Here is a 26,273-nt window from a genome sequence, read left to right as displayed (position 1 = left end):
GAAAGTAGAATAGAGGTTACCAAGTTCTGAGGAGAGGAAAGAATGGGGAGTTACTCCTTAGTATGTATATATAGTTCCTGTTTGGGGTGATGAAAGCTGTTTAGAGTGATGACCACTCTATAATCTCACTAAACTATACACTTAAAAATGGTTAAAATGGTAAACTTTGTTATGTATTTTATCACAATAAAATGACAAAAATAAAGCTGATGGGACCTTCCTTGGGAAGTTAATTGGGGTAGATAATGTTGATCAAAGATGTTGGAGGGAGTTGGGCACCTATGACTGTAATCCCAGTGGTTTGGGAGGCTGAGACTGGAGGAATGCAAGTTCAAAGCCAGCCTCAGCAATGGCAAGGGGCTTAGCAACTCAGTGAGATCATGTCTCTAAATAAAATATAAAATAGGGCTGGGGATGTGGCTCAATGGCCAAGTCCCTGTGAGTTCAATTCCTAGTAACAAAAGCGGGGGGTGGAGGGGGAAGAAAAAGAAAAAAGATGTTTGGAGGGGCTGGGGATGTGGTTCCATAGTACAACATGTGCTTGGTATGGAAGGGGCCCCTAGGTTTTGATCCCCAGTACCACCAACACCACCCCCTACAAAAAAAAGTTTGCTAAATGCCTTTTTCAGCTTAAAAACTTCTCTTATAGTCTATTTTGAATAATGATAAGATAAACAGTATAATTTGTTAACATTCCTCAATTTGTACAATAATCTATACCACCTAACAGACTTTTGGTGTTTCCTGAGAAACAAAACTAACAAAAAAACCGTTTTAAAAGTTGTCCCCAAAGTTGGAGGATTAAGGTTTATAGGCTCTGAGGCAAAAAATAAAATTCCCAGAAGTACTTCAGAAATAAGGAACCATCATCTAGAGATGATAATACTGAAGACCACATACCACACATCTACTGATGCACAGTAGGGTACAGTTGAGACAGCAGCCAGTTCTTAAGTGAACTGCCTGCCAAGTCTCAAAGACAGAAACTCAAAATTGCAGGTGTGGATAGCAGTGAGAGGCCTCTGACAGGAGCAGCTTGCCCTGTGGCACATTTCGGGATTAGTGACAACGGGGGTTTTATTTGATATTGGTTAATGATTCTCCCCAGCAACACTGGGGAGGACAGTTGCAGTGGCTGTAAGGTGAGGGATCCACTATGTGAGCAGAGTGCTCACTGAGTTTGTTTTGTTGCTTAAACTCGCACTCAGAGAACTTTTAAAGAATCATGTTCACCAAGAATTCATTATTGTTTGATTCATGACCTAGCCACCACTGGTGTAGGTTGCTGCTTTAGTATGGGAGGGAAATTTCCTGATAGTCCTGAGACCATCTAGATCATCACATTCAGGACAAAGGAACTTGTGTTTTAGAAGCAGCTCAAAAATAAAACCCAACAATCAAAAGTCATTTTAGTAATAAATTGCTAATAAACCAGAGCTACTTTAAAGTTTAAAATGATAAAACATTTGCTGTCCAACTTAAGAACTTTGAAGAACGAGGAATGACTGTTGCCTGGGGACGGTAGAGGTCAGTGGCAGCAGTAGGGAAACCTTGACAACATTTCATAAGGCTTCAGGTTCTCTGCTCCCATGCACCTGAATCCAAGTACACAGTTCAAATGACCACAGCTCCTGGCGCGTGCCGGCCAGCTGCTAGTCAGGCCAATGAAGTGCTGCTGTACTATGATTGTGAAGTTCATCCACTTCACGGAGAACCTGCTCTGCCAGAATTGATGCCCACTCAGTTCCTGTCTCTTTCAGGAGCTCCAGAACACTCCACCCAGGTGGAGGCTGTTAACAGGTCAGTGTTCTTGATTGAGCAGTCAGCCAGAATGATTTAATGACTATTAAGGTGTGGGCCAGCACGACACTGGGTGGTGTAGACACAAAGAGCAACTACTTCATTTATTACAGTGCTTCTGGATTTGAGGGGAAAGCTGACTAGAGAGAAGCAAAGGCCACTCTTACTGGGGTGTCTACAAACTTCAGTGAAAGCTGTTTTCAAGTGGGTTCAGTGACTCAGGAGGATAGGCAGGTGGATTGCAAGCTCAAGGTCAGCCTGTCTCAAAATAAATGAAAGGACTGGGAATGTAGCTCAGTGGTAGAGTGCTCTTGGGTTCAACCCCAAGCACGAAGACATAAACAGCTGACTTTTCCTTTGGGATGTACCTTTATTAAATCTCTCAGCCCTTGAAGCCCCCTTTGTAAAGGTAGAAACTTCCTGGTAAGGCCAGCATTGTCATTGGTCTCTGCTGCCATCTCTGCCCAATGTCTTCCTTTGCTTGTGTGTCCTCCTCCGAGGGGAGACTTCCTACTTGTCTGTGCCCAGGCAAATCCAAGCTCACCCAAAGCTAGGTGGCCCCACTTCTTCAGTTATCAGGAACACTTTCTTCATAACTATAAGCATTTATAATGTGACCCATTTCACATGTCCCAGCCCCTCTGCTTCCACCACGTATCTCAAATGTCACAGTTCAAAAAAGACCATCTCCTGGTGCACACACACAGTGGCAGTCTCATTTTCTCCACACACAAAGCATAGTCTTATTCAAGTGTATGCTTTGTCCCTGGTAGTGGTTAGGGCTTGTCCTTTCAGGTCTGAGAGCTTGCATGTGACCTGCTTTGAACAATGAAAATTTGAGTAGGGAACAGCAAATCTAAGTGTTGGTAAGATCTCAGTGTTTTGAGTGAGACATACATGTTCCGGGGACAGCTAGGATACTAGTGAGGTTAAAGAGTAAGGGAGATGAGTCAAAGAAATCACAGAAACCAGGTCTCATGTGGGGTGCTTTGTAAGCTACTATAAGGACCTGGGATTTCTGAGTGAAATGGTAGCCAGTGCAGGGGTCCGAAAAGAAGGGTGACATGATCCAAGGAGGGTAAAGGAGGATGCGGGGAGTCACTGGGGAAGAAGAGAAGGCAACTTTTAATGTGACCCTTCCAACCTTCACTGCAAAAGGATATTGAAAGTTTTCCAGATCAATCAATCATGAGGGCAGGGCTAGAACCACTGCTTCATAGAACTTGGGGAACTGATAACAAAATCTGTATCCTTATCTTAAACCTCATTTCAATTCCTTTCCTAATCAAACAGTGATGGTTGACAGCTGATATTGCACCATCCCTTCATCCCCCTAATTCAGACCCTTTGAAGGGTCTAAGAAAGCCATAATGGTGGGAGGAAAGGAGACATGACTACTGCACCGACCAGTAACACAACAGTGATTCCTATAAAACATAAGGATGATATATGGTGCCTACATATCACTTTGAATTTCAGAAAAATAGAATTTTCTTTAACTTTAAAGTACAATCATTTTTTACATGAAGTACTCAAATTTTTATACCTGAACAATTGATTTCTGAAAAAGTGACATTCATTCTATAAATTAAAGTATCAAGAAAATTCCCACAGATTCACAGAACCAATCATGTGATCTTCAAAAATTGCTACTCCATTCTTCCTTATCTCAAGTTATGAAGACTTGCCCACAGGAAGTTTCTTTGTTGGAACCCTGCTCCTCTTGGGATGAAGTGTTTAAGGATATTGTGGTCTTGTCAGATGCCAGATCCATCTGGTCCTGAAGCAGGAAAAACTCTCTGAAGGTTAAGGTGAACTAGTAACACTACTGACAGTCACTGTGGAGTTGACTTTGAACATGGATATTTATACATGTACATGTAAATATACTTAAAACCATACTGTCATTCAACAGTTGGGCCAATATATAACATGTTGCAAAAATCAGGCTAGAGTACATGGCAAACAAACCTTTACAGTATGAAAGGATGAAGCATTTGATGATTCTGGACTTTTCTGTAGTCTGGGAACCTATATATTTAAAACAAAACCAAAGTAAACAAAACAAAATAAGAAAACATTCTGTAAACTTCCTGTGATTTAGGCACAAAAGCAGTTTCATTGCCTTTATTAAATGCTAAGACCACTTTTATTAAGGATTGTTGCAGTAGGGTATTTGTTGAAATATATCAAGAAATGTGGTTGTATAAAGTAAATTTACATGGATTATATGGATGTTTACTTGCTATGCCTAATGACAAGAAGTCATTTCCTATATGCCTCTATAATATTTACTCACTAGAAAATTCTGTTAGGAATGGAAACTTATTAGTTAAAAAGTTTTCAATATTGTAAATAATTGAGAATAACTGTGTTATAAGATGAATCTTTGCAAAAATATTTTCATTACACAGAATCAAATACACATTTAAAATTGTTATAATGAGAATTAGACAATCCATGGATGATTTCAGTACACTAATGGAAGGTACACATATGACCTTGCTGACCCAGAACAGTCACAAATTCTTCTGAGTAAACCCTGGATTTTTAAATACTACATAATTTAAGTCAGTTGTTACCAAGACAAATATAAATAGCAAAATATAATAATAATAAATCTTCAGAAAGGCTACAGCATGGCCCATAGCTTAAGTCAGAGTTTGACACCTGGAACAAAGAGCCCTCAGCCAGCTTTGCAAGGACTACATTTAAAGAACAATTATTTTCAGATAATTCCTCAGTGCTGCCTCATATCATAGACTGAATTGGATCCATATATCTCTACGTTCCAATAAAATATTAGAAAGGAACATTCCAGTTACCTCACTTAATTATGCAATTCAAAGTAAGTTCTTGAAATTACTTTCCTATCCAATCTTTATTGTTATAATCCTGCTCTGAACATTTAAATTAAGTAATCGTTTCCTTTCATAGTCACTACTGGATAACATTTCGCACACTGATTTAAGCAGCATGTTGACCTAATTTAGCATTGCATATTATCAAATTTCATGTTTTCAAATAAATAAATATATGTAGTATAATATAGTGAGAGAGACAGACAGTATTTTTCTTCAGATCTGTCATCTGATTCTTAGGGGACACTCTTATAGATAAAACTTCCAGTTTTATAGATCAAAAATGGCTAGATATTGGGAATTGTCTTTGGAAAATTTTTCGGGGGGTGGAGGGATTTTTATTGTGTAACTATAAGAAAAGCCATAGGGGATGCTTTGGTCTGGAAGAATCATGCCTATTCCTAACCTACAGTAGAGAATGACACACATCCACTTTTTAGGTAACAATACAATTATTAACATGAAATACAATTCTATGAAAAGCTTTTAGGATACTCTAAATCACCTTATACAGGATATCAGAACCAATAAATATGAATCTTATGCAGATAAAAGGCAGCCAGTGAAACAAAATCTTTTATCAGTATTTGGTCAAGTGGTTAGTTTTGTGGTAAATTAAGTATGTTCTACAGAGGGCATACAAACCAAGTTTTCTAGGATAGTTCATCGAAGAATGAAGTTTTCAACTAGAATCAAATTTGATTTGATGGGAAGGTCAATCTAAGCTTTTAAGCAAGAACATGGAGAAACAATTAGTTATTTACAATTAGAAAACAAATATGAGTTTTTCAGTAATGGATTAAGAGAAAACATAACTGAAACAGACAAAAAACAAAATAGCTCCAACACTTAAAATTACAACTCTCCCTGTAAAAACTCCTGACACAAAAATCATAAACAAAACTGCAGAATACAAGAGGTACCAATTACAACAACAAATCCTTATTTGTCTCAACTTTAATGAGTTATAAGTCTTGCTATCTTTGGTTATTATTCCTGATTATTGTTTTCATTATACATTTTACAATAAACAAAATGAGCTCTTGCAGCTCATTGAATTTCACTTTTATCACCAGTTCAATTCTTAGATGTCTCTAATTATGGAAGTGAAGATCAGACTTAACTAAAACCTATAAGTCACTTTCAGATGTGGATGAACAAAGGACAGATGTTATATAACCAATTATCAGAATTAGTAGAGGCAGAAAACACCTCCCTTCTGCACTCTAACCATACACGAATTTAAGTGCTATTATATAAGCAGGCACTACATCTTGGATATTAGGTGAGGAAGACCTTTCCCAGGCCATTCCCAATTTTCTGTCTCAACTCTTCAAGGAAGTAAGAAATATATCATGTGCTAGAAGTCAGGCATAAAAATATTCTTGCCTAAAAGGAACAATTTCTGGCTTTTTTATCTCTGGAATGTTTTAATGACAATAACCATAAACCCAAACTTTCTGGCTTTCAGTAATCTTCCTAAATTAGGAATAAACAAGTCTAGTTGACGTTTTGAATATCAGATTTATCGTTTTGGCAAATTTACCCAATTGAAAAAAAAATCCTCTTAAAACCTTCCAATAATTACTTTCAAAATTTCCAGGTTTCTCAGTTAAACAAAAATGCTGCTTAGGATATTAAACAATCATAAATACACACATATTATGCAATTGCCTGTTTATTTAGTGGCACCAGTTTTGCAAACTAGAAATTATTTCTACTTTTCATCTCACATACAATCTGCAACCATTCATAGGCTGAATGCAATTTCTTCAAAGGACTTGAAAACAAAAGTACATTCTTAAAGTTAAAACTGAATTCACATATTTCTTTGGATCAGAAAATGATACATCATACAATATACACATTTATGGAATTTTTTCTTTGAAAGTTTGGATCACATAACCTGCAAAGTGGATGAGTTAATGTGGAGAATTTTGCTACACATTGTGTTTAAGAAAATTTCTGCAGTTAGTTGTCATAGTCTTATATTTGGAGATTTTTAAACAATTAATCTATATATAATGCAACATGCTTTTAACATGTACATGTCTCCCCACTCAAAACAATTATACAGTGAAGTGAAATTATTTCAGTTGTGAAACAGATCAGTACTGGGGTATTATCACTAAAAGATGATATTTTCCTACAGATATGTTGTGTTCAGTTAGTCAGGGACCAACTAGGTAAGATAATAGTTACTACATTTCAAAAGTCCCCAAAATGCTAGGGATGTAGCTCAGTGGTAGACCACTTGCCTGTCATATACAAGGCCCTGGGTTCGATCCCTAGCCTTGTCAAAGGGGGAGGGGAAATTCCAAAAATGGACAATAAAAACTATAACTGAACATTCAATTTTTCAACAAGTGTCAACAATTTCATAAAATTTTTTATTGTAATTATTTTAAAAAAATCTTATTAATGCTATACATTGGTGGCTATTCATGTTAGATCCTGTTTTTAACATTTTGTATTAAGTCCTTAATTCCTTAGAATCTGAAATGAATTTAACATTTAATGAACTCTAATGCAAGAAAAATCAAATCTTAAAACCTGAGTAAGATATGACAGCTCTTGTGTTGTTAATATATTATAGCTGCACTGGGGAGGTTCAGAAAACTTTAGATATACTCAATTTCCATTTTACCTTTCTGTTGAATTTCAAAAGTGGCAAATCTTAGAGATATTATCCTCAAAAATAATCCAAATGTGACTTTTTTCATCTCTATAAATTCATTTCGCTGAAAGTCTTTCAATATCAGATTCAAACCATGCCCCATCCACCTATTTGCTATTTTCAAAAGTAAAACAATTCCTTAAAATAGACTCAAGTTATATTTACATCCTTGGAATATTTTTATGGACTATGCAGGAGAAAAAATGATGTCCTATTCTTCTGTAATTTGGAATCTTAATTGGGGTTGAGGGGTAATGAACCACTGCAACATTACAATTTTTAGGGAGTTTCCCCATGATTCATCTGTCTCAAAGGGACAACAACTCCCAAAAAGTTAAGAACCATTACTAAAATGAATTTCTGTCACTCATTGTACCGAGTTAGGACAGTACTAATTCTGTAACTACTCAATCTTACACATAATCTAGCTTACTTCAGAAAGTACCATACAAATGCAAATATCCCTAAACACTTTTTTACTAGGAGGAATATGTAAAAGGAAAAGAAAAATTTTCTAAACATTTAATGAAAAACCCATTAGTAGAAAACTGGTTTTAGGAACAATGAAAAGAACTGAAGGGCTGTTTTAAGGTAAAGAAATACTGCATGTTATTCTATGTTAAAGAATCAGCAACTTTTGCCTTCATCTTCCTTTAAAAAGTCAAAATTATTCTAGCAGTGAAAGGTGATTCTTGGTGGCTTATGTGGCATAATAGTTTTTTTGTTTGTTTTTTTTAAACATCTACAGCCAGGTCAAGGTTCCTACCACTCTATCCCAAGTTTTCTTATTTTCAACCCAGTTTAATAAAGTACTAATTGGCCTTAATGAGGTAATGAGTTTAAACTTTCTTGTTCAAGAAAATGGAATTGGCCTATTTGGATGAGGGCAGGGAAAAAAGGGGGTGGTGGTGGTGGTAGTGAGAGAGAGACACATACAGACAGACACACTGAGAGGAAATGAGGGCAATATTTTCATGCAGGATAAGAAAAAATGTCACTTTTTTATTAACTTAAACAACCTTTCCCCCCCCTCATAAAAGTGTAAGCTGTCAACTGCAATCTGAATCTGAGTTTTTCTAATTAGCACCCCCACCCACTAGTTAATATAAATAGGAAACCGTGAGAGCAGAGGCCACTAGCTTAATATATAAAATAGATTAAAGGAAGAGTTTGTATTGAGGTGAACAAAAGTGGAAAATGCTCACTTGACAATAAAGCAGAGCCAATGCCTCTCCTTATTTCTGAAGAGCTTCTTAACAGTAATAACTAACACTTAGCTGATGTATTTTTTGACCAAATAATACAGTATCATACCTTTAGGAAATGTGTTCTTAAATATTTCAAGCATACTCTCTGAATATATAATTTAAAAACAAACACTAACCAAAACACATGGCACATTATTTAAGGAAATAAAGTAAAATTAGGCTTCTAAAATTTTAAAACATGAAGTAGACTTCCTGATGCCTAAAAACTGTGAGTAGTCAATTAAAAAATGGCCAACTCATCAGCAGTATTTATAAGCAAAAGTATATGAAACTCCCTAAGATCCCTTCAAAGAATATTTATATACTGAAATGTTTACTTATCCTTTCTAGTACCAAATCCTAATACAATACTAAAATACAAAGTTAAGCTAAAAGTATATGCCATGAAATTCAAAATTAAAATAAAACTAGAAGGAAATTAGTACCCAATTTCATCAGTTCTTTCAGAAATCACACATTGAATTCCCAGATGAATTTGTCCAGTAAAGATGGTTAGTGATTTTAAAATATTCAAATGCATGGTAATCATTTGGCTAAAATGTGGTATTAACACGGGCACTATGTTATTAAAAGAAAGAACACAAAAAAGTTTTACTTAAAAAGATCAATTTAGCTAGAGATACTTATTTTTTTAAATGCCCTCACTCAAATCCCACCTGTATTCTCAGGATTGGAAAATTCTAAGAAATCTATGACTTATTTCTGACTTGCTGCTGCCAACAGGATAAGTGAAGGTTATTTGTTATAGACAATCAAGAATGCTTAAATAGACTTAAGCCTTGCTTCATCAGTCCAATTTTACTCTTATGCGGAGCTAAATTTTCTTTTAAGATTTTTAACTTTGGGGAGGAGAAAAGAAACAATAGTTTTCAGGTGAATAAAAGCAACAAAATGAGCCCTTTAGGGCAGAAGCATACCTTTTGCTCAGTAAAGTACCTGACAAACAGAATGTGGGCAAAATAAATATATATATATATATATTTTTTTTTTTTTGATGAGTGATTCAGTTATAATACTAACATATTTTAGGTTATTAATTTTGCCCAAATGCAAACTCCTCGAAGATAATGACCCATTCAATCTATTTACAGTCCTAAGGAATTTAACCTAGATCAGTGTTTTGTAGATAACAGTTTGTGGAAAAACTGAGTTATTAGCAGGATTAATATATGGTCAAATGTATGACCATTATAATTTGGATTATTTGAATTATATAACTGATTTATTCTCTAATCCAAATTTCTTAATGTTAAGACGTTTGCATAAAAATTAAGCTGGAACAATTGCATAGTTCTCTAGAAATAAATTGTTACAATTAAAAATGTTTGAGGATAGTTCTAAAACTGAATAAGAAAAATACCACTTTGATTTAATTTTTAAAAGATAATACTGAGAACTGCTTCTGTTATCTGTAAAAGTATATTCCTAAAGAAGGTGAAAATTATGGAGATCTTGTTAAAATAATAAGAATTAGATAAGTGAAATATTTTAATGTTAGATAGTAAGAATCTGGCTATACAAAACTGAATTTCTGGTTAACAGCAGTAAACTGGGTTTATCATAATATGATATCTAAATGAAAGTTTAATCTTAATAAATCTATATATCCTCAGATAAGAACCCCCCCCCCCCCAAAAAAAAAACATAGAATACACCAAAAATTCTGAGGCAATGCCCTGAGATGCTAATTAGTATTAAAAAACAGTGGGGGCTGAGAATTCAAGAGGTACAAAAATGAAGTGCACAGAAGAGGTGCAAAAATGCCTTTTAAATGTGGTTGTTTCTCACCATGACCATTACCCCTAGGAGTCAAGCAGTCTGCTATTACAATGTATAGTTCCTTTCTGTATTTTTAAAATGAAGTTATATTTTGTACGGCAGTGTTGACTCATGTGGAAAAGATTTAGTCTTCTTAAATCACATTTAAACACAGTCTTCTCACATTTCCAGCCAATTTCAATACTAAAAACTTTAACAGAGGAGTATCTTAATTTTCTCTTTTGTTTAAAAGACTCTCAAAAAAAAAAAAGGTTATAATATGCTATGCTATGCTATGCTATACTATGCTATTATGGTTTGAAATATAGCTTCCCATCACGTGTTTTACTTATGGTTCAAGTTTTGCATCTCAAAAGATACCACAATCCAGTTAAATATTTTGCAAATTATGAAACTAAAAACTTTTGGTTATTTATTAAAAAGTTAAGGAACTGGTTTGTTGTAATAGGGATTTAGCTTTCAGTACTGGCATGTTTGGTAATCAAATCTACACTAGAAGCACTGGTATTCATTAAGTGCAAATTTAAATGCTTGCAAAGTTATAACTTAGAACATTATCATACTTCGCACTTTACCACAGATTTAGACATTAAGCATTTATTGTAAGTTAAGTAAGGAATTGGTTCTGTAATTCCACTTTTCTGAATTTCTAAATATAAATAGTACTTCAGTTTTTCTTCATTCATGCTGGATTAAGAGATAAATTAAATACAATTAAATTACATTTAATCACCTCACAAATAAGAGGGATATTGAAAAGAGTTTGCTGGTATGTAACTACTTAAATCTGAGACATTTTACATTACTTTTCCTACTAGGTTCCCTAACTTTACATTAGTTTTAAGGCTATATATACAAATATGTATACTTCCAAGTTAGGGAAAACAAACAAAACAAAATGTATTATACTAGCTTTATACACAAAATTCTGATTTTGTATTTAATGCTGTATTTTAATCTTACATTTTAGTAGTTTTCTAGTGGGGAATCTGCTTACTAACTGATTCAGTTACATGATAATAAATACAATATTCAACCTAGAAAGACAAAAATACAAAAGGGCACAGAACAGTAGTCTTTTTAATGTGACAGATTGTAAAACTTACTTTCACATGCTTAATCAGAAAAATTTAAGCCTAAATTAAATTAGGTATGTTTATATCTACAATTCCTTAAGCTTTGAAATTTATTTTTAAAGGCCAACAGCTAAATATTATCAACATGCTATATTTCAAATCACAAATACATCTTAACCACTTGGATTCTAAAGACATGGGCCAATTAAAAGTCACAGGCAAACACACACAAACACACACATACCTACCATAGAGTGTTAGATTGTCAAACTTTGACAATTATTTAATTAAACAGTAGGCAAAATCAAGCTGATGTACATCTTAATGAAAAGTAAGCAGCCTGAAAGAAACTTATTTTGAAAAACAAATTAAGGAACAAGAGAGACTTAAATCTTTTAAGTTTTTCTAATGGAAGGAAAACAATTTCATCGGTGACTGAAACAGTATTGTCAAATTAAAAGAGACTAACATCTTTCCCTTTGAGAACATCTCATTTACAATGGTATGGTGTTTTAAAAGGCCGGGGTAAAAGAGGAATTACACATACATGATTAAATTTCTTGTTTGTTAAATCAAGCTTTATTGATAAAATGGAATTCAGAATATCTTACTAGGAACAGCAGCAGGCCCAGCCAATCATGATAGCAAAAATGTGGCAGTCTCCTACTATATGTAGGAAGCTGCTGCTTATCAATTAGTAATTAAATGTAAGGACTTGTAAAAGAGGTGCAAAGAATCAAGGCATTTTAGCCCCAAGATTGATATTCTTATGAATATACTGTATTACCTGCAATACTCATAGCGGGGGAGAGAACATCCTGAAACACAGTTAAATAAAGAGTGGCTTTATCAACAATGCCAATCCCTTGCCAAGAACATTAAGATAGTTTTCCATCACTCCTGGGATATTCAGCTTTTTAAGATTTTGAAATTCTTCTCCATAATCATGTGCATGTTTGAGCACCTAGCTGACATGGCTGCTGCTCTCCCTGTCCCAACCCCAAATCCAATATAACATGACATGAAAGGGCTATATATCTGTTGCATCACACAACAAGCCAAACATTTCTTGTATCTTCGATAGTGATTTTAAAGCAGTTCATAATTAAATATGAGCATTTTGTACAAGGACAATTACACTTTACAAAAAAAAAATCATACAACAAAAATTGCTGGAGTCTGATTTACAACATGAATTATGGTTTGAAATCACGTTTACATAAGTCTCAAATTTACAAAAAAAAAGAAAAGAAAATCAGTTCTGGGCTAGCTGTTGTACTGCTGAAGTTCTCTGGTGTAATCACTCTCACCCATGTCATATCCCCTTCCTTAAGTTGAGGCTGGATGCTAAAAGGTTCAACAAAGTTGAGTTGCACTCTCCTTTGGAAGTGAAGGTAAACTCCACGGCTAGATGAGCAGTTTTACCACATGTCATCAGTTGATGCTGAGTCCTTTATAAAAGGAAACAAAACAAGGTACTAAATAAAAGCTTAAAGATGCCAAAGTTTTTACTACATCTGGAAGTGCAAGAAAGATAAGGTTTTGTAAAGCTGTCTTTTAGAACATCATTTTAAAAGTATGTAAGTGTGTATATGAAATATGAATATTTATTTTGTTCCAAGAATTAATCTTCCATTTTATTTCAGAAAAATATTTGGAATGATTTTACTGTGAGGTTGACCAAATGTGTACTAAATCAATACAACTATATAAAAAAGGACTCTTTTCTTTGATAAGATCCAATCTTTTTTTAACACTGCTTTTATAAACTTTTATTACATTATAAGAGATTAAGACTTCAAATAATATGAGGTTTTAGCAAGCTTCATAATGTAATACATAAACTATTTCAGAGCTGTGTCCAAATGATTTCAAGTTATCATATTCCTATAAACATCATATTATAACAGAATTGCAAATAAAAACTTAATTGGAGAATATGGCATTCTAATGTTTGTTTATAGAAACAGAATTCTCTAATATTTAAATGAAGAACATACTTCAGAATTTCAGACAAAAGTATTTCCATACATAAAAACTATTTAGTAGAACATTCTGAAGTTCTGTCATAGCTATAACTCAGATGAGTTCAAGATTCTGAGTAGAAATATTATCCCAATTATAAATTAAAATTTGGTGGAGGCAAACCTTCTGAAGTTGACTGTAGAGGTTTTGAAAAGAAATCAGAAAAAAAAAAAAAAAATCAAAGGAACTTCTTTTTTGAGAGGTGGCCACTCACCAAGATTATGTCCTCAATCACTAGTACTGTGGTGCAGGCAGAGATCAGAGCAAGCAGAGTTCAGAGCAATCAATCAGGGGTGTGTGTAAGAGAATGGGTGCAGTGAACAGCTCTGCAAAAACAGGTAGGAAGGATATGCATTTAGAGTGGAGGGGAAGGAAAAGCAGAGGGAGCTAAAATGCTACTTACAGCGTCATCATTTTTGTAAGGATTCAGTCTATTGTAAACAGCTTCAATTACATTCCGCCTAAATTTGAAAAAAATGCAGAAAATTAATTCTTCAGAAAGTACAACAAATGCTTAAAAACTCATAGTCAGGTGTTCATTAAAATTTCAATGGTAATTGTACATGTATAAATCACTTAGTTTCATTTCTATTGTCAATAAGCCAGCCTCACTTTAGGATATTTGTGTACCAATGTTAAATTTGAGGTGAATTTACTTAAAATAAAAAAAAAAAAAATGCAGCATCCCACCAACCCACTTAATAGAAGACTGAGAATCATGGCTTAAGGCAATAAAAATCCTCCCCAAATTAACAACAGGCTATATGGTCAACTTCCATTTGAATTAGAGGCTGAGTCACCAATGGCAATGCCAATCTTAAGGCATAAAATAAGTTATAAAGTAGAAGTAACTTCAATGTTATGATAAAAATAATTCACATAAACTTTATGTTTAAATTATGCTTTTCTTAATGTCCCTTTAAAAACAAATTCTATTAAAACCCAAAATGTCAAATTTGACATTTCCATGACAAATCTAGGAATTTGCTTTTGAATAATATTTTCATTAAAAAATCTATAATATCCCTTATAAATTACAGTCTCCTTATTTCCAAAACTGGTTTGAAATAATTTTATAGACAATTGTACAAAGTCATATGAAATATGTTTCCAAAAAATAAAAGCTACAAACAGGAACTTTTACAATGATTATTTAGTGAAATGATTGGCTACATTTGCAAAATACAGTGACAAATGAAGGAAATCAGTCAATAGTATATCTTTGTGGGTCAATTATTTGGACAATTGAGGTAAAAATGCTTTAAGCATTTCTTTATAAAACTGCTTGAATTCTCCAATTTAAGTACAGAAATAAGCTTAATATTTACCACAGATCAGTCCATTCTATGAATTAAAGTGGAAAAAGGCAAAAAATGCAACCTCTCATGTTCCCTGATATTCAAACCAACAAACAAGCAATAAATAACTAAAAACAACTGCGAAAATGAAAGATACATGATTCAGATGGTGGAAGAGAAATCTTTGGGGTGTTAAGTTTGTCTAGGGATTGACAAAATAAAATTACATTACTACTAATAATAACAGATTTTAGTAGTGCCATGTAATTGAGTCACAAATATTTTTCACCTATATTATCTATTCTCTATGAGAAAAATCAATGTCACATATCTTCCACTAAAGACAATCTTCAGCATAATAAATTACAAATAATAGTATTCTGGTATCTATTTCTAAACAAGCATCAAATATCCTTTACACTAAAATATGGACTCCACAGGTTAAATATTTTGAAAACATAGGTAAATACGTTACTTTAAAAATTAGCAAATATACACTGGATCAAAGAACACATAACATTTTCATATACTGACAGAAAGCCTAACACTGTGAAGAATGTAACTTACTTGCTTGCCAATTCACCCCCTGGTGGGAGGCTGGGGATGTTCTCACTTGCTAATGTGCGCATCACATGGACTAAGTCGGGGACGCCTTCTCCCTGCTTCTTTATGATTTCTGGGAATCAGAAGTACTTTTTTTGTAAGTGTTATCCAAATTTAATTAATAAAAAAGACTGAAACAAAAATAACTTAAGGTTCTAAAGATGGCATTTACCATATCTGAGATATTCTAAACTGGTATATCATTAAAAAAAAAAAATCAAACTGACTTTGAAAATTATGACAAAGGGATGCACAACAAGATAAAAGTGACTTAACTTCAAAGAATGTAAACAATCAGATAAAAACGTAAAAATAAAAAAATATTTCATGTTAAATTAATGTGTTACATAATCAGGGACATGTGTATACAAATGAAGATATCCTTTCTTAGGATGCCAACTAGTTACTTCTGAGGAGGATCAACTCCTCTCTTTAGACTGGATACATATTTTCCTGAACTTTGTCCTGTAAAATACATTACATGAATTTAAAAATAAATAAATAAACAAAAATTCAAGAATTCAAGATTTGAAAAAATTAATCTTTAAGTATGGGAAATTTATTGATCACATACTAATCCAAATCATTTGTACATCATATATTTATATTTGCAAAATGATACTGAAGTAGCATGCACATTAGGTTATATACTTGAACATCACTCTCGGCTCAATTTTTCTTTAAAATATCTTTGACCAATGTATAGATACATAATACCATTTCCTTCATTGATTACTTGAATGGAAAAGGTCTAAATTTCATGACAAATTTTTTTAAAAAAGAAATATAATAAATGGCACTACTGCATGTAAAATAATTTCAAAACATCATTCAATGGGTATAGCAGTGTTATGCAGATGCATTGTTTTTTTAACCACAGAATATCAAAAACTATGAACAAAGAAGAACCTTACAAAGAACTCTAAAACTAAGTATAGAAGTATTCACTTGGAGTTTTAGTACACTTATTTAGTCTACATGCAAAGTCAAGCCAAAGCTTTTTGTAGGTTATATGTTAAAGTTTTGTTCAGTTTTTGTTTTTTCAATGTTTATAGCAAAACAATATTTTCTTTGTCTTTACTGGGCAAGAAATTATCATTTTAATTCTTCATTTGTAAATACCTTAGAAAATAACAATGCATATAAAGATCTTTCATCCTTTGATCAGGCCTCAAAATATTAATTCATCATAAAGGCACATATTAAAAGACAGACATTGCTACCCATAAAATTTCTTTAAATGGCTCAAATTTTCCTTTTAGAATAAAGATCAAAATTTACCATCTATTATTTTTGCCTTTTTTTTTAAACCAGTCTTAAGTCTGAACAAAAAGCAAGGATCTCAGATTTGGTTTGCCAAGTTCCTTTATTGTGTAATCTTTAACATCTAATATTATTTATTCTACATGATTCTATTGCTGGAAATCTGCTATACAAAAATAAAGGGATTTGAAGTTTACCTAAGCTACACAATTTCACAATCTAAAACTATAATACACTTAACATACAGTCTCTACTAAGCCAATACAATTATGTAGATAGATAACTAGATACAAAGAAATGAACACTGATGATAAATTCAACCATTGATGGTTTCAGGTCTTAAAAAACATTACTTTGAATCGTCTATATTTGATGTATCTTATATTTTTGTTAAAATGTAAGTTAGGAAGTTTTAACTATGAAGAAAAATTACAGGAAAACAAATTCTTTTTTTTTTTTTTTTTAATAATGAAAGGCTTTAAAAACAGTTAATATCTCCTATTCCTGCATGGGATAATCCATTGAAACTACCTGAACATTAATACTACACTAGCCTTGTTTCTTTCTGTTTTTAAAAAAGAAAAAGAAATGAATTTTAAGAAATATTCCTTTAATTGTTCTTGGACTATACATTTTAATTAGAACTGTAAAAAAAACTGAGTGCTTTTTATAGAGAATATATATGTATAGAATTATCCATGTTTCATATACATATGTACAAACACATTCTTCTTTCCACCCCCTTCCATCAAGTTTGAAGGATTCTATTAGTTATATTCAAATTAGCAATTTTAAATCTCAGATAGTCAGTAGCAAAGTTTTTAAAAATATAGACACATTAAGTATAATTTTAAATTGGCTTAGAAAGACCACAAATTTAATAGTAGTTTGATTAAATAATGTGCTGAATCCTTTCACACCCCATTCAAGTATTTAGAAGGACATAAATAATAGAAGAAAGAAGAATCTAAAAAGCTTTGTCCTTTACTATGTTGTGGACATTAATGCCAAAAATGTTGAAAGCAAATAAAATCAGATTTAGTAGGGCACAATGATTTAGTCAAGGCATATATTTAAGGAAAGAGAGGGGGGAAAAAAAGGTATGTTGTGCCTATTTTGAAAACTGAATGTAGTATTTCTTCACTTAAGACACACAACATCTTTCACAATGCAAACAGTTACATTCTATGTCTTTAAATAGCAGCAGTTTTTAAATTAATGTAATATTTATTCTCTAGCTGCAGTCTCATCAAATCTACCTAAGAATATCATATTTATGACACATAATCTCCAATTAAATAGTACAAGTTTTAACACTTCAACATGTCAAAATATTGAGTATTAATGTAAACTGTCCAGTTGGCAACTCTTGCTCGATAATAGTTAATAAAAAACTTAATATTCTAACAAAATTATATCAAGTGAATACTTCATAATTAATCAAAAATTTACTTTAGAGAGTACATACTGAAAAGCAGCATTTCTAAGATTTGATCTCTTTCATGGTAAAAATAGTAAAGTACTTATTTCTTTAAATTAATAAAAAGCCTGTATTCCCAAGTTACTTTAAAGTGCTAAAACATTAAAAACCAACTTATCCCTATACATACTATAGTTTCATATTTTCCCACTAATCAGCAGTTTAAGCCGATGACTTCATAGCATTCTAAATACTTATTTTACTGTGTTATCTATAAATAACTTATATTGAAATTATTAATTTAAAACATAAAAATTCCAAAACTCTTGGTAATAGTGAGGAAAAACTGCACTGAATAGTTTGTCCAATGAATGAAACACTAAATAGTACAAACACAGACATTATCACTATCAAGTAGAGGAAGGCAATAAAAACAAAATAGTAGTTCTAGACAGTACTAAAAATCAAAATTAAGAATATCATATATCACGACTCTAATATCAGCCTGATTATGACTGATATCAAACAGAAAAAAGTAAACAAATTAAGGAGCATACTTAATTTAATAATATAGGCACTGTGGGATATAACAGTGTGGTAGGTCAATGTTTGCATGCCATTAGAAGTCTTTAACATGCAATTAGTGACATCAGGAGCCCCAAATGCACTTTTTACAATAAATCATATCAAGCTTTTCTGCTTATAGAAACTGCATTATCTATATGCTTATTATATGTATGCAGTAAATTAAATTCTCTGAGGAGACAATGTTTACACTAAGTAGTAGCTGCATCCAAGATTAAATTTTTTTTAAAAAATTTTTTTGGTAGTTGTAGATGGACAGAATGCCTTTATTTTATTTTTATGTGTTGCTAAGGATCGAACCCAGTGCCTCACACATGCTAAGCAAACGCTCTGCCACTAAGCTACAACCTCAGTCCCCGCAAGATTAAATTTTTCAAATATTTAAAGGCATTGTACTTGAGAGGTACAAATACTTTTCTATTTGTTTCAAGATAATTTGCAGAATTATAAAAAATATATTCCTGGAATTCCTAACTTATTCTGTATTTTATTCAGTGGTTACATTTCTGCTAGGTAGAGAAATATGTCTTCTATTCTAGTCTACCTTATTTAGGTGAGACAGTTTATGACTTAGACAAGAAGCCATGAAACAGATGAAAACAAAAATTTAAAAGCTCTGGCATATGAACACTGTTAATTACTAGGTTGTGACCTTCAAGTTGTAAAACAAAACAAAAACAAAAATTTCTAGGGATTTTAAATTAGCATACACAACTATTCACAGAAAGATGTATATAACAAACCACAAATCAGAATTTCCTGGCATTAAATTACTATGCCAGTGAAATTTTTCAAGAATTTTAGAGCCCACAACATTTTAGCCTTTTGAAACAAAAGTATCCTGAACAGAATGTATAGACTAGCTGCTATTTCTAAAATGTGAAGGACAACTGCATACATACTTCTAAAATCTACTACAGAATGCCCTTTCTCATTTTTGCACACTAAAAACTAAATGTTAAAGGCATATAAAGTTCTAAAAGCTAAAATGTTAAAGTTTGTGTTGAAGGTTTTTCTTTAATAAAGCTACTTATTTTTTGTTAAATGATCCACCTTCTACTCTGCATTCCAGGTACTTGTCCAACTCTGCCTCCTTCTTCACTGCTTCTGGTGATACTTTGGGTGCATTTGGAAAACAGATCAAAATCACACTCATGTTGTCTCGACTTCCCTAGGAAGAAAAATTTGAGAAATATTTTGATTTCCTTTTTCCTTTCAAAGCCTTGAGAATCTTTACAGCTATGCCAATTACAGTTACACTTATTCTAGTGAAAATGTTATTTTTAAGAAAAAAAATATGTATATTGGGGAAGGCAGTTGCCCTCATATAGCACATTAAATGTACAGTATAATCAACCCACCAAAAACCAGAAAAGAAACATAAACAAAAAACAGAAAATTCTATAAAGCAAAATTACTTCTAAATATTTACTAGTGACTTAGTTAACTTGAAGTGATACCTACACGTACATTCAGAAACATCCACGTTTACTCCATACATCATGGCAGAAAATGCTAGTGGTATTCTTTACAATTAGGATTTGGCCTATACTTAATATGTATATTTGACAAATTTACATGTAAAATAATTACAAGTTTTGGGGCTAACACATTTGCTTCCTAAGTAGAAATATGGAATTAGAAGTAAAACTATATATATAAAGTTTATACAGCAGTTTTCAACCCTACTTAAAAAACTGACAGGGGCTGGGGTTGTGGCTCAATGGTAGAGCTCTTGCCTAGTATGTGTGAGACACAGGGTTCGATTCTCAGCATCACATATAAATAAATAAAGATCCACTGAAAACTAAAATATATTTTTAAAAAAACTGACAATTTAGGAAGTACATTTATTTTTAAAGGTATCTAAGTATTCAAACTGCTGTAATTAAAACACTTGATGTTGCCTTCCCTACATCCTCCTTCCTATTAGTTCTTGGAATTAAAAGTATTTAATTCAGCTAGATGGAAAAGTGGACCTTAAAGCATTAACCCACAAACAATACAAACAAACTAATATTAGAAAGACAATCTTAGAGGAAAACTACAAATAATTCAACCAGGGATTGAATTCAGGGGCACTCAACCACTGAGCTACATCCCCAGCCCTATTTTGTATTTTATTTAGAGACAGGGTCAGACTAAGTTGCTTAGTGCCTCACTAAATTGCTGAGGCTGGCTTTGAACTTGGAATCCTCCTGCCTCACCCTCCTGACCTGTTGGGATTACAGGCATGCGCCACCATGCTGTGGCTCAAATAATTTTTTAAAGTAGAGAAGAATACAAAAGAAATAAAGTAGAATCTGAGTCATAATTTACTAATTATCTAACAATTCTCAAAAAGTTTTAAATTTAGCTAATAAGCACTTAATTTTCAAAGAGAATGCTACTTTCATGAACACTAAGTGACAACACATGCACCTTAAATCATTGTTCAGTCCCACAATTGAGAAAGTGACAGCATGCACTATGAAGTTTATACTCTATTGCCTTCTGTGTTGGATATTATATAAACCTGATTTCTAAGTGCAATCATATTTTAGGATTTTAAGTTGAGTGTCATGACTGTGTGCATATAAAGCTACAAAGAATTTTTTGTTGACTTTTTATTTCTGCATGTTAAAAGAAAATCAAACATATACCCTCAGAGAGTTTTATAAAAATCAATATTTGTTTCAAAAAATATATCAAAGAATGAATTAATGATCATTACCAACAAAATAGAAAAAAAGTGTGGTACAAAGAACACTTAACCTAAGTCAAGGACCTAGATTTCTAGTTTTAATACTGTTACTAAATTATATAATCCTGTAGAGGTCGGTTATAACTTCTCTAGGAAAGGAATCAACATTAACTGGGTATATATTATATGCTAGATTAGGTAATTATGTGTGCATGTGTGCTTATTAAAGTTCCCAACGGTCCTATGAATTAGATACTATTATCTACATTTTATAGCTGAGAGAGATTGAACAATTTGTTTAAGACTGAAGAGTACAAAAATAATGCAGGTAAGCCCTGATTCTAGTTCTCTTTGACTTTCAGTCTGCAGAACTTTCTCTGGTTTAAGCTTCCTCAACTTTAAAATAAAGGGACTAAGCTAGCTTGTCTACGCATATCACATTCAATCCTCCCAACAACCCACGAAACAGGGTAATAGCTGTCTTTACAATTAAAAAAACAAAACAAAACTGATTTTCCAGAGAGTTTAAATAGCTTACCTGAAGACATACATGATCCTATAAGTTTTTCTGACTTTATGTGCAAGGCCATATCTATTACCACACCAAATAACCACTAAAGTCCTTGTTGATGATTCAGATTCATTAAACAATAGATGCAAAGTACTTCCATAAATGTACTGAGGTATCACATGGTAAAAATACTAAATATTCTAAAAAGCTTTTCATTTATAGATACTGAGGCCTAACCTTCCCACTCTTGCTCTTTTAAAACACATAATTCAAAATAATCTTTCTACTTTTGATAATCATCTACATTTTTAAAAAGCTTAAGTAATCATGGTTAAAGACTAAATATTTAGATTATAACTCTTGCATATATGGTAATTGGTTAATCTATTTCTAAATAAAAATAGATTATTTCTTTTTATTTAGAAATAGATTAACCAATTACCTATGTTGTCACTCCTATATTTTCATAATTGGTAGATTACCTTGCAATTGTGCCACAAACTTATTTTTAAGAACTACAGGCTCTAAGATGATTAAATGAGAGTAGTAATTAATGACATAAAATCATTTCATGTTTTAAAAAATAAAGTCAAGCTACCTTATACAAACAGGTGTCGACTACTTCATTGCAAACTTTCTCAAGATCATCAGTGACTTCAAGTCTGGATCTTACAAAATCACAGAGCTCTTCATTTCCCATAACATCCCAGATACCATCACATGCAAGAATAATGAACTGATCATCTTCTTCAGATCTTTCAATATCATGAACTTCAGGCTCTGGTGAGACAAGCTGCTCTGTAGGACCTTTTCCATGGACACATTTGTAATCAAAATCCCCAAGGGCCCTTGATACAGCCAGAGAACCATTCACACGCTGAATCATTACAGAGCCACCTGCATTCTGAATTCGTTCTTTTTCCAGCGGATTACTTGGTTTATGATCTTGTGTGAAGAAGTGAACTTTCCTGTTCCTACAAAGTAAACCTCTTGAGTCTCCACAGTTAATGAAATAAGTATGTTGGGGAGAAATTAAGACACCCACAGCTGTTGACCCACTTCTATCTGCACCATGTTTCTTCTCTGACATAACTCTCATGTGTTCATCAATTTCCAGAAAACCTGTTCTGATTCCATTCTTTACATTTTCCACAGAAGGTGCTCCTGCAGACCCTTTAAAATCCTGGTTATTGGTGATGTGATCTAACAAATGCTCACAGCAGTATTTGGCAACCTGAGAACCAGCATGCCCATCATACACAGCAAAGAATGACCACGTTTCAAGTCCACTTGGCAAACCGATCACAGCCGTATGTGCATCCTCCATTTCAACTCGCCAACCTTGCATGCTGCTTAGCCCATATCGCAACCCATTACCCTGCCCCTGGGCATTATGCTTTTCCATCTTTGGCTTGTCTAAAAATGCTCCCATTATGTCTTGATCCTCTAGGTCTGCAAAGGAAGAGAAACAGGAAAGTCAGTAACTGCCTTATAAGTAAAATACATGTCCAACAATCTTTTTTTTTTTTTTTTTAAGGGTGAAGCAGGGAGGAAAAAAAAAGGTAAAAGAGAAAGAAAGCTTTAAGAATTTACAACTCTTGTTGTAAACGCCTGGTGTAGTGGAAAGCTGACTCTAAGGGACAACCACTTGAGGTAGAAAGGAGACCTGGCAGTAGCCATCAATTTATATGAATCAGGTCCAGCATTTATAAGGACACATTGAACATTTGCAATCTTAAAACTAAGTTGTATGTAGGTCAATTAAGGAAAACTAAATGAATTTATAGTGCATACAAAGGCCTACTAACTCAAACATCTTAATTGAACATTCAGGAATTTCCAAAGATTAATTCCAAACTATCTAGTTTTATTCCCATTATTTATAAGCCCTCTGAAAAAGCAAAAAATGATCTACTCACAGTGCTTCAAAATTTTCATGTTCCTTGCATTAAGCCTTTGCACATGCCATACCCTTTAACTAGAATCTCTTACCTCTCTACTTACAGAAAAAAAAACCATACCCATTCTTTAGAATTTAGTTCAAATTCTACCTCTTTTGTGATATTTTTCAATCTTTCAGAAAGCCAATGAATTACTACTATAAATGGTCCAGCCTCAATTTTCAAGTTGCAAGCAATCATGCATACAAACGACAAAGCTTATTATATATAGCAAAATTAGATTAATTTCATTCTATTATTCTCATGGTAATATGTATCGTTATTATGCTCTATGACCATTAGGTATAAGTTACAAAGGAGATCAAAGGGTCCAGTGACAACCTTGCTGAGAAGCTTAAAAACTTGGCTAAACCTTTCCCAATATTCATGAATTAACCCCCTGGTATGGAATAAGCCTACACAAGAGAGACAGTTGGTCAGAAATTTAGGTTGACCTTACTTCAGTAATAGCTTAGAAATGTAGAAATTTGGGATACAAGTGATCAAATGAGCCACAATTAAACTAAAGGCAATCTGAAAGGAGGATAGAATAATGAAGAGAGAATGAAGATAAAGAAGAAACAGGGGAAAAGTACCTAAAAGTCAATCAGTATGTGGCTCTGTGACTAGGGGATGGATGGTGATAGTAATGCTAAACTCAGAGAGAAAGAAGAAAATCCTTCAAGGAAGGAAATAAAAACATTTAGTTTTCCAGCTACCTTTCCCCTTCCTTTTTCCTCCAGTTTATCTACTCCTTTGCCTCCTATTAAGACTCCACTAATGGAAGGTAAATAATGAAAACTAGCTATCATGTACCCTTTATGAGTGGTATTTATGAGATTACTTTTCTGACCAAGGTAATATACATTAATGCAAGGGTGAATATTTTGATTGTAGAAATGATAATTTAAGAATGCCACCTTATTAGCAGACAATGTTTAATAAGAATTCTAAATCACTATGGTGTTTATAAACATTACCTTATTTAATTCTCAACAATTTTCTAAGGCAAGTACTTATGTTAACTCCAACTTATAGATGATATCATTCAACTAAAAAATAAGTATAATGGAATAAGAACTCTCATTCAAATCTAACTATAAGGTAACATTACTAAGTCAATAGGTCTCAACTCATGGTTGTGCAACAGTGTTATCTGTGGACATTTTGAGAAATAAGAGATTTCCAAGTCAGAATGCCAAACTTGTAACCTAGGTATCTGTATATTTGCAAAACTTCACATGTGACTCTGAGGCACAGCAAGATTGCAGATCACTGGGGGGAAAAAAATCAGATGTAAGGCCTAAGGTACAGAAGATAAGGGAAAAGAGACAAAGGCCAAAGAGAAAATCAGTCACCCTACATTACAAGACACTATTACAGGTTAGAAATGACAATAAGAAATTTGACAGAAGACTCTATCATCTTAAGAAGAAGGGAAAAAAAAAAAGATACGCGTGAAATGCATTGATTTAAACATGTTTAACAGACAAATCAATGAGAAAGAGCAGAAACAACAAATATTCTTCTCCAAATTCCAAAACAGCATAAAGTACAAAAGAACACAAGTTATGAAAAATGGGTTTAAGTTTTGGCTCCACTATAATATATGTTATGAAGAAATACGTGTATGTATTTTATCTATCTATCTATCATTACTGGGAATTGAACCCAGGACCTTCTCAAGTGCTCTACCACTGAGCTACATTCCCAAGCCCCTTTTAAAAGTTTTTGAGACAGGTTCTCCCTAAATTGCCCAGGCTAGCCTCGAACTTGTCATCTTTCTGCTTTAGCCTCAGGAGTACTTGGGGCATGTAGTTACAGGCATGTGCCACTGCATCTGGCTTGGCTCTACTACTTCATAACAGTATAACCATAATAATTATATGACAATTTAACTTTTCTGAAACTCTTTCTCCATTTGTGTAATAAGAAGGTACTAATCTTACAGGGTTATTATGAGGATTAAAAATGAAATATTATATATACTTCCTACAGTGTCTAGCATATTATAAACACTAATATAGATGCTATTGTTATTTAATTATTATACTGTTTTTCCCCCCTGCCAGGGGAGGAATCAAGTCATAATAACCTTTATTCCTGGACACTAACTTGGACTACCTTTAAATCAAAAACTTCTGAATGATAAACCTTTTGTCTTTTTATTTATTTATTTATTTATTTGTTTGTTTATTTATTTATTTTGCAGTGCTGGAGATCAAGCCCAAGGAGGGCATTATGTATGCTAGGCAAGAGCTCTACCACTGAACTATATCTCTAGCCCCTGAATGATATCCGATATACTTTAAAATAGACTTTAAATACTTCATTAGCAAATAGAGGAAAGCAAATTTAATACAAGATGCCATTTATGATCCATTTGGCAACATCAAATGTTGGTAAGAGAGGCTGAGTTGTGGCTCAGTGGTAGAACACTACCTCACACCTGTGAGGCACTGGGTTTGATCCTCAGCACCACAT

General features: G+C 33.1%; 1 protein-coding gene across 1 annotated transcript; it reads right to left on the bottom strand.

Moving 5' to 3' along the window:
- Nucleotides 1-6,323: 6,323 nt before the first annotated feature.
- Nucleotides 6,324-23,301, bottom strand: Ppm1a (protein phosphatase, Mg2+/Mn2+ dependent 1A). Its single transcript, XM_015489840.2, has 5 exons — nt 22,448-23,301; nt 19,709-19,826; nt 15,352-15,460; nt 13,890-13,947; nt 6,324-12,912 (listed from the first exon to the last, which is right to left on the bottom strand). The coding sequence occupies exons 1-5, from the start codon at nt 23,279-23,281 to the stop codon at nt 12,883-12,885; spliced, it is 1,149 nt and encodes a 382-aa protein (XP_015345326.1). The 5' UTR covers nt 23,282-23,301; the 3' UTR covers nt 6,324-12,882.
- Nucleotides 23,302-26,273: the final 2,972 nt, after the last annotated feature.

Source organism: Marmota marmota, unplaced genomic scaffold (assembly GCF_001458135.2).
Source record: "Marmota marmota marmota unplaced genomic scaffold, marMar, whole genome shotgun sequence".
Classification (NCBI taxonomy): domain Eukaryota; kingdom Metazoa; phylum Chordata; class Mammalia; order Rodentia; family Sciuridae; genus Marmota; species Marmota marmota.
The sequence above is the reverse complement of the archived record's forward strand: the minus strand, read 5'-3'. Positions and strand labels throughout refer to the sequence as shown.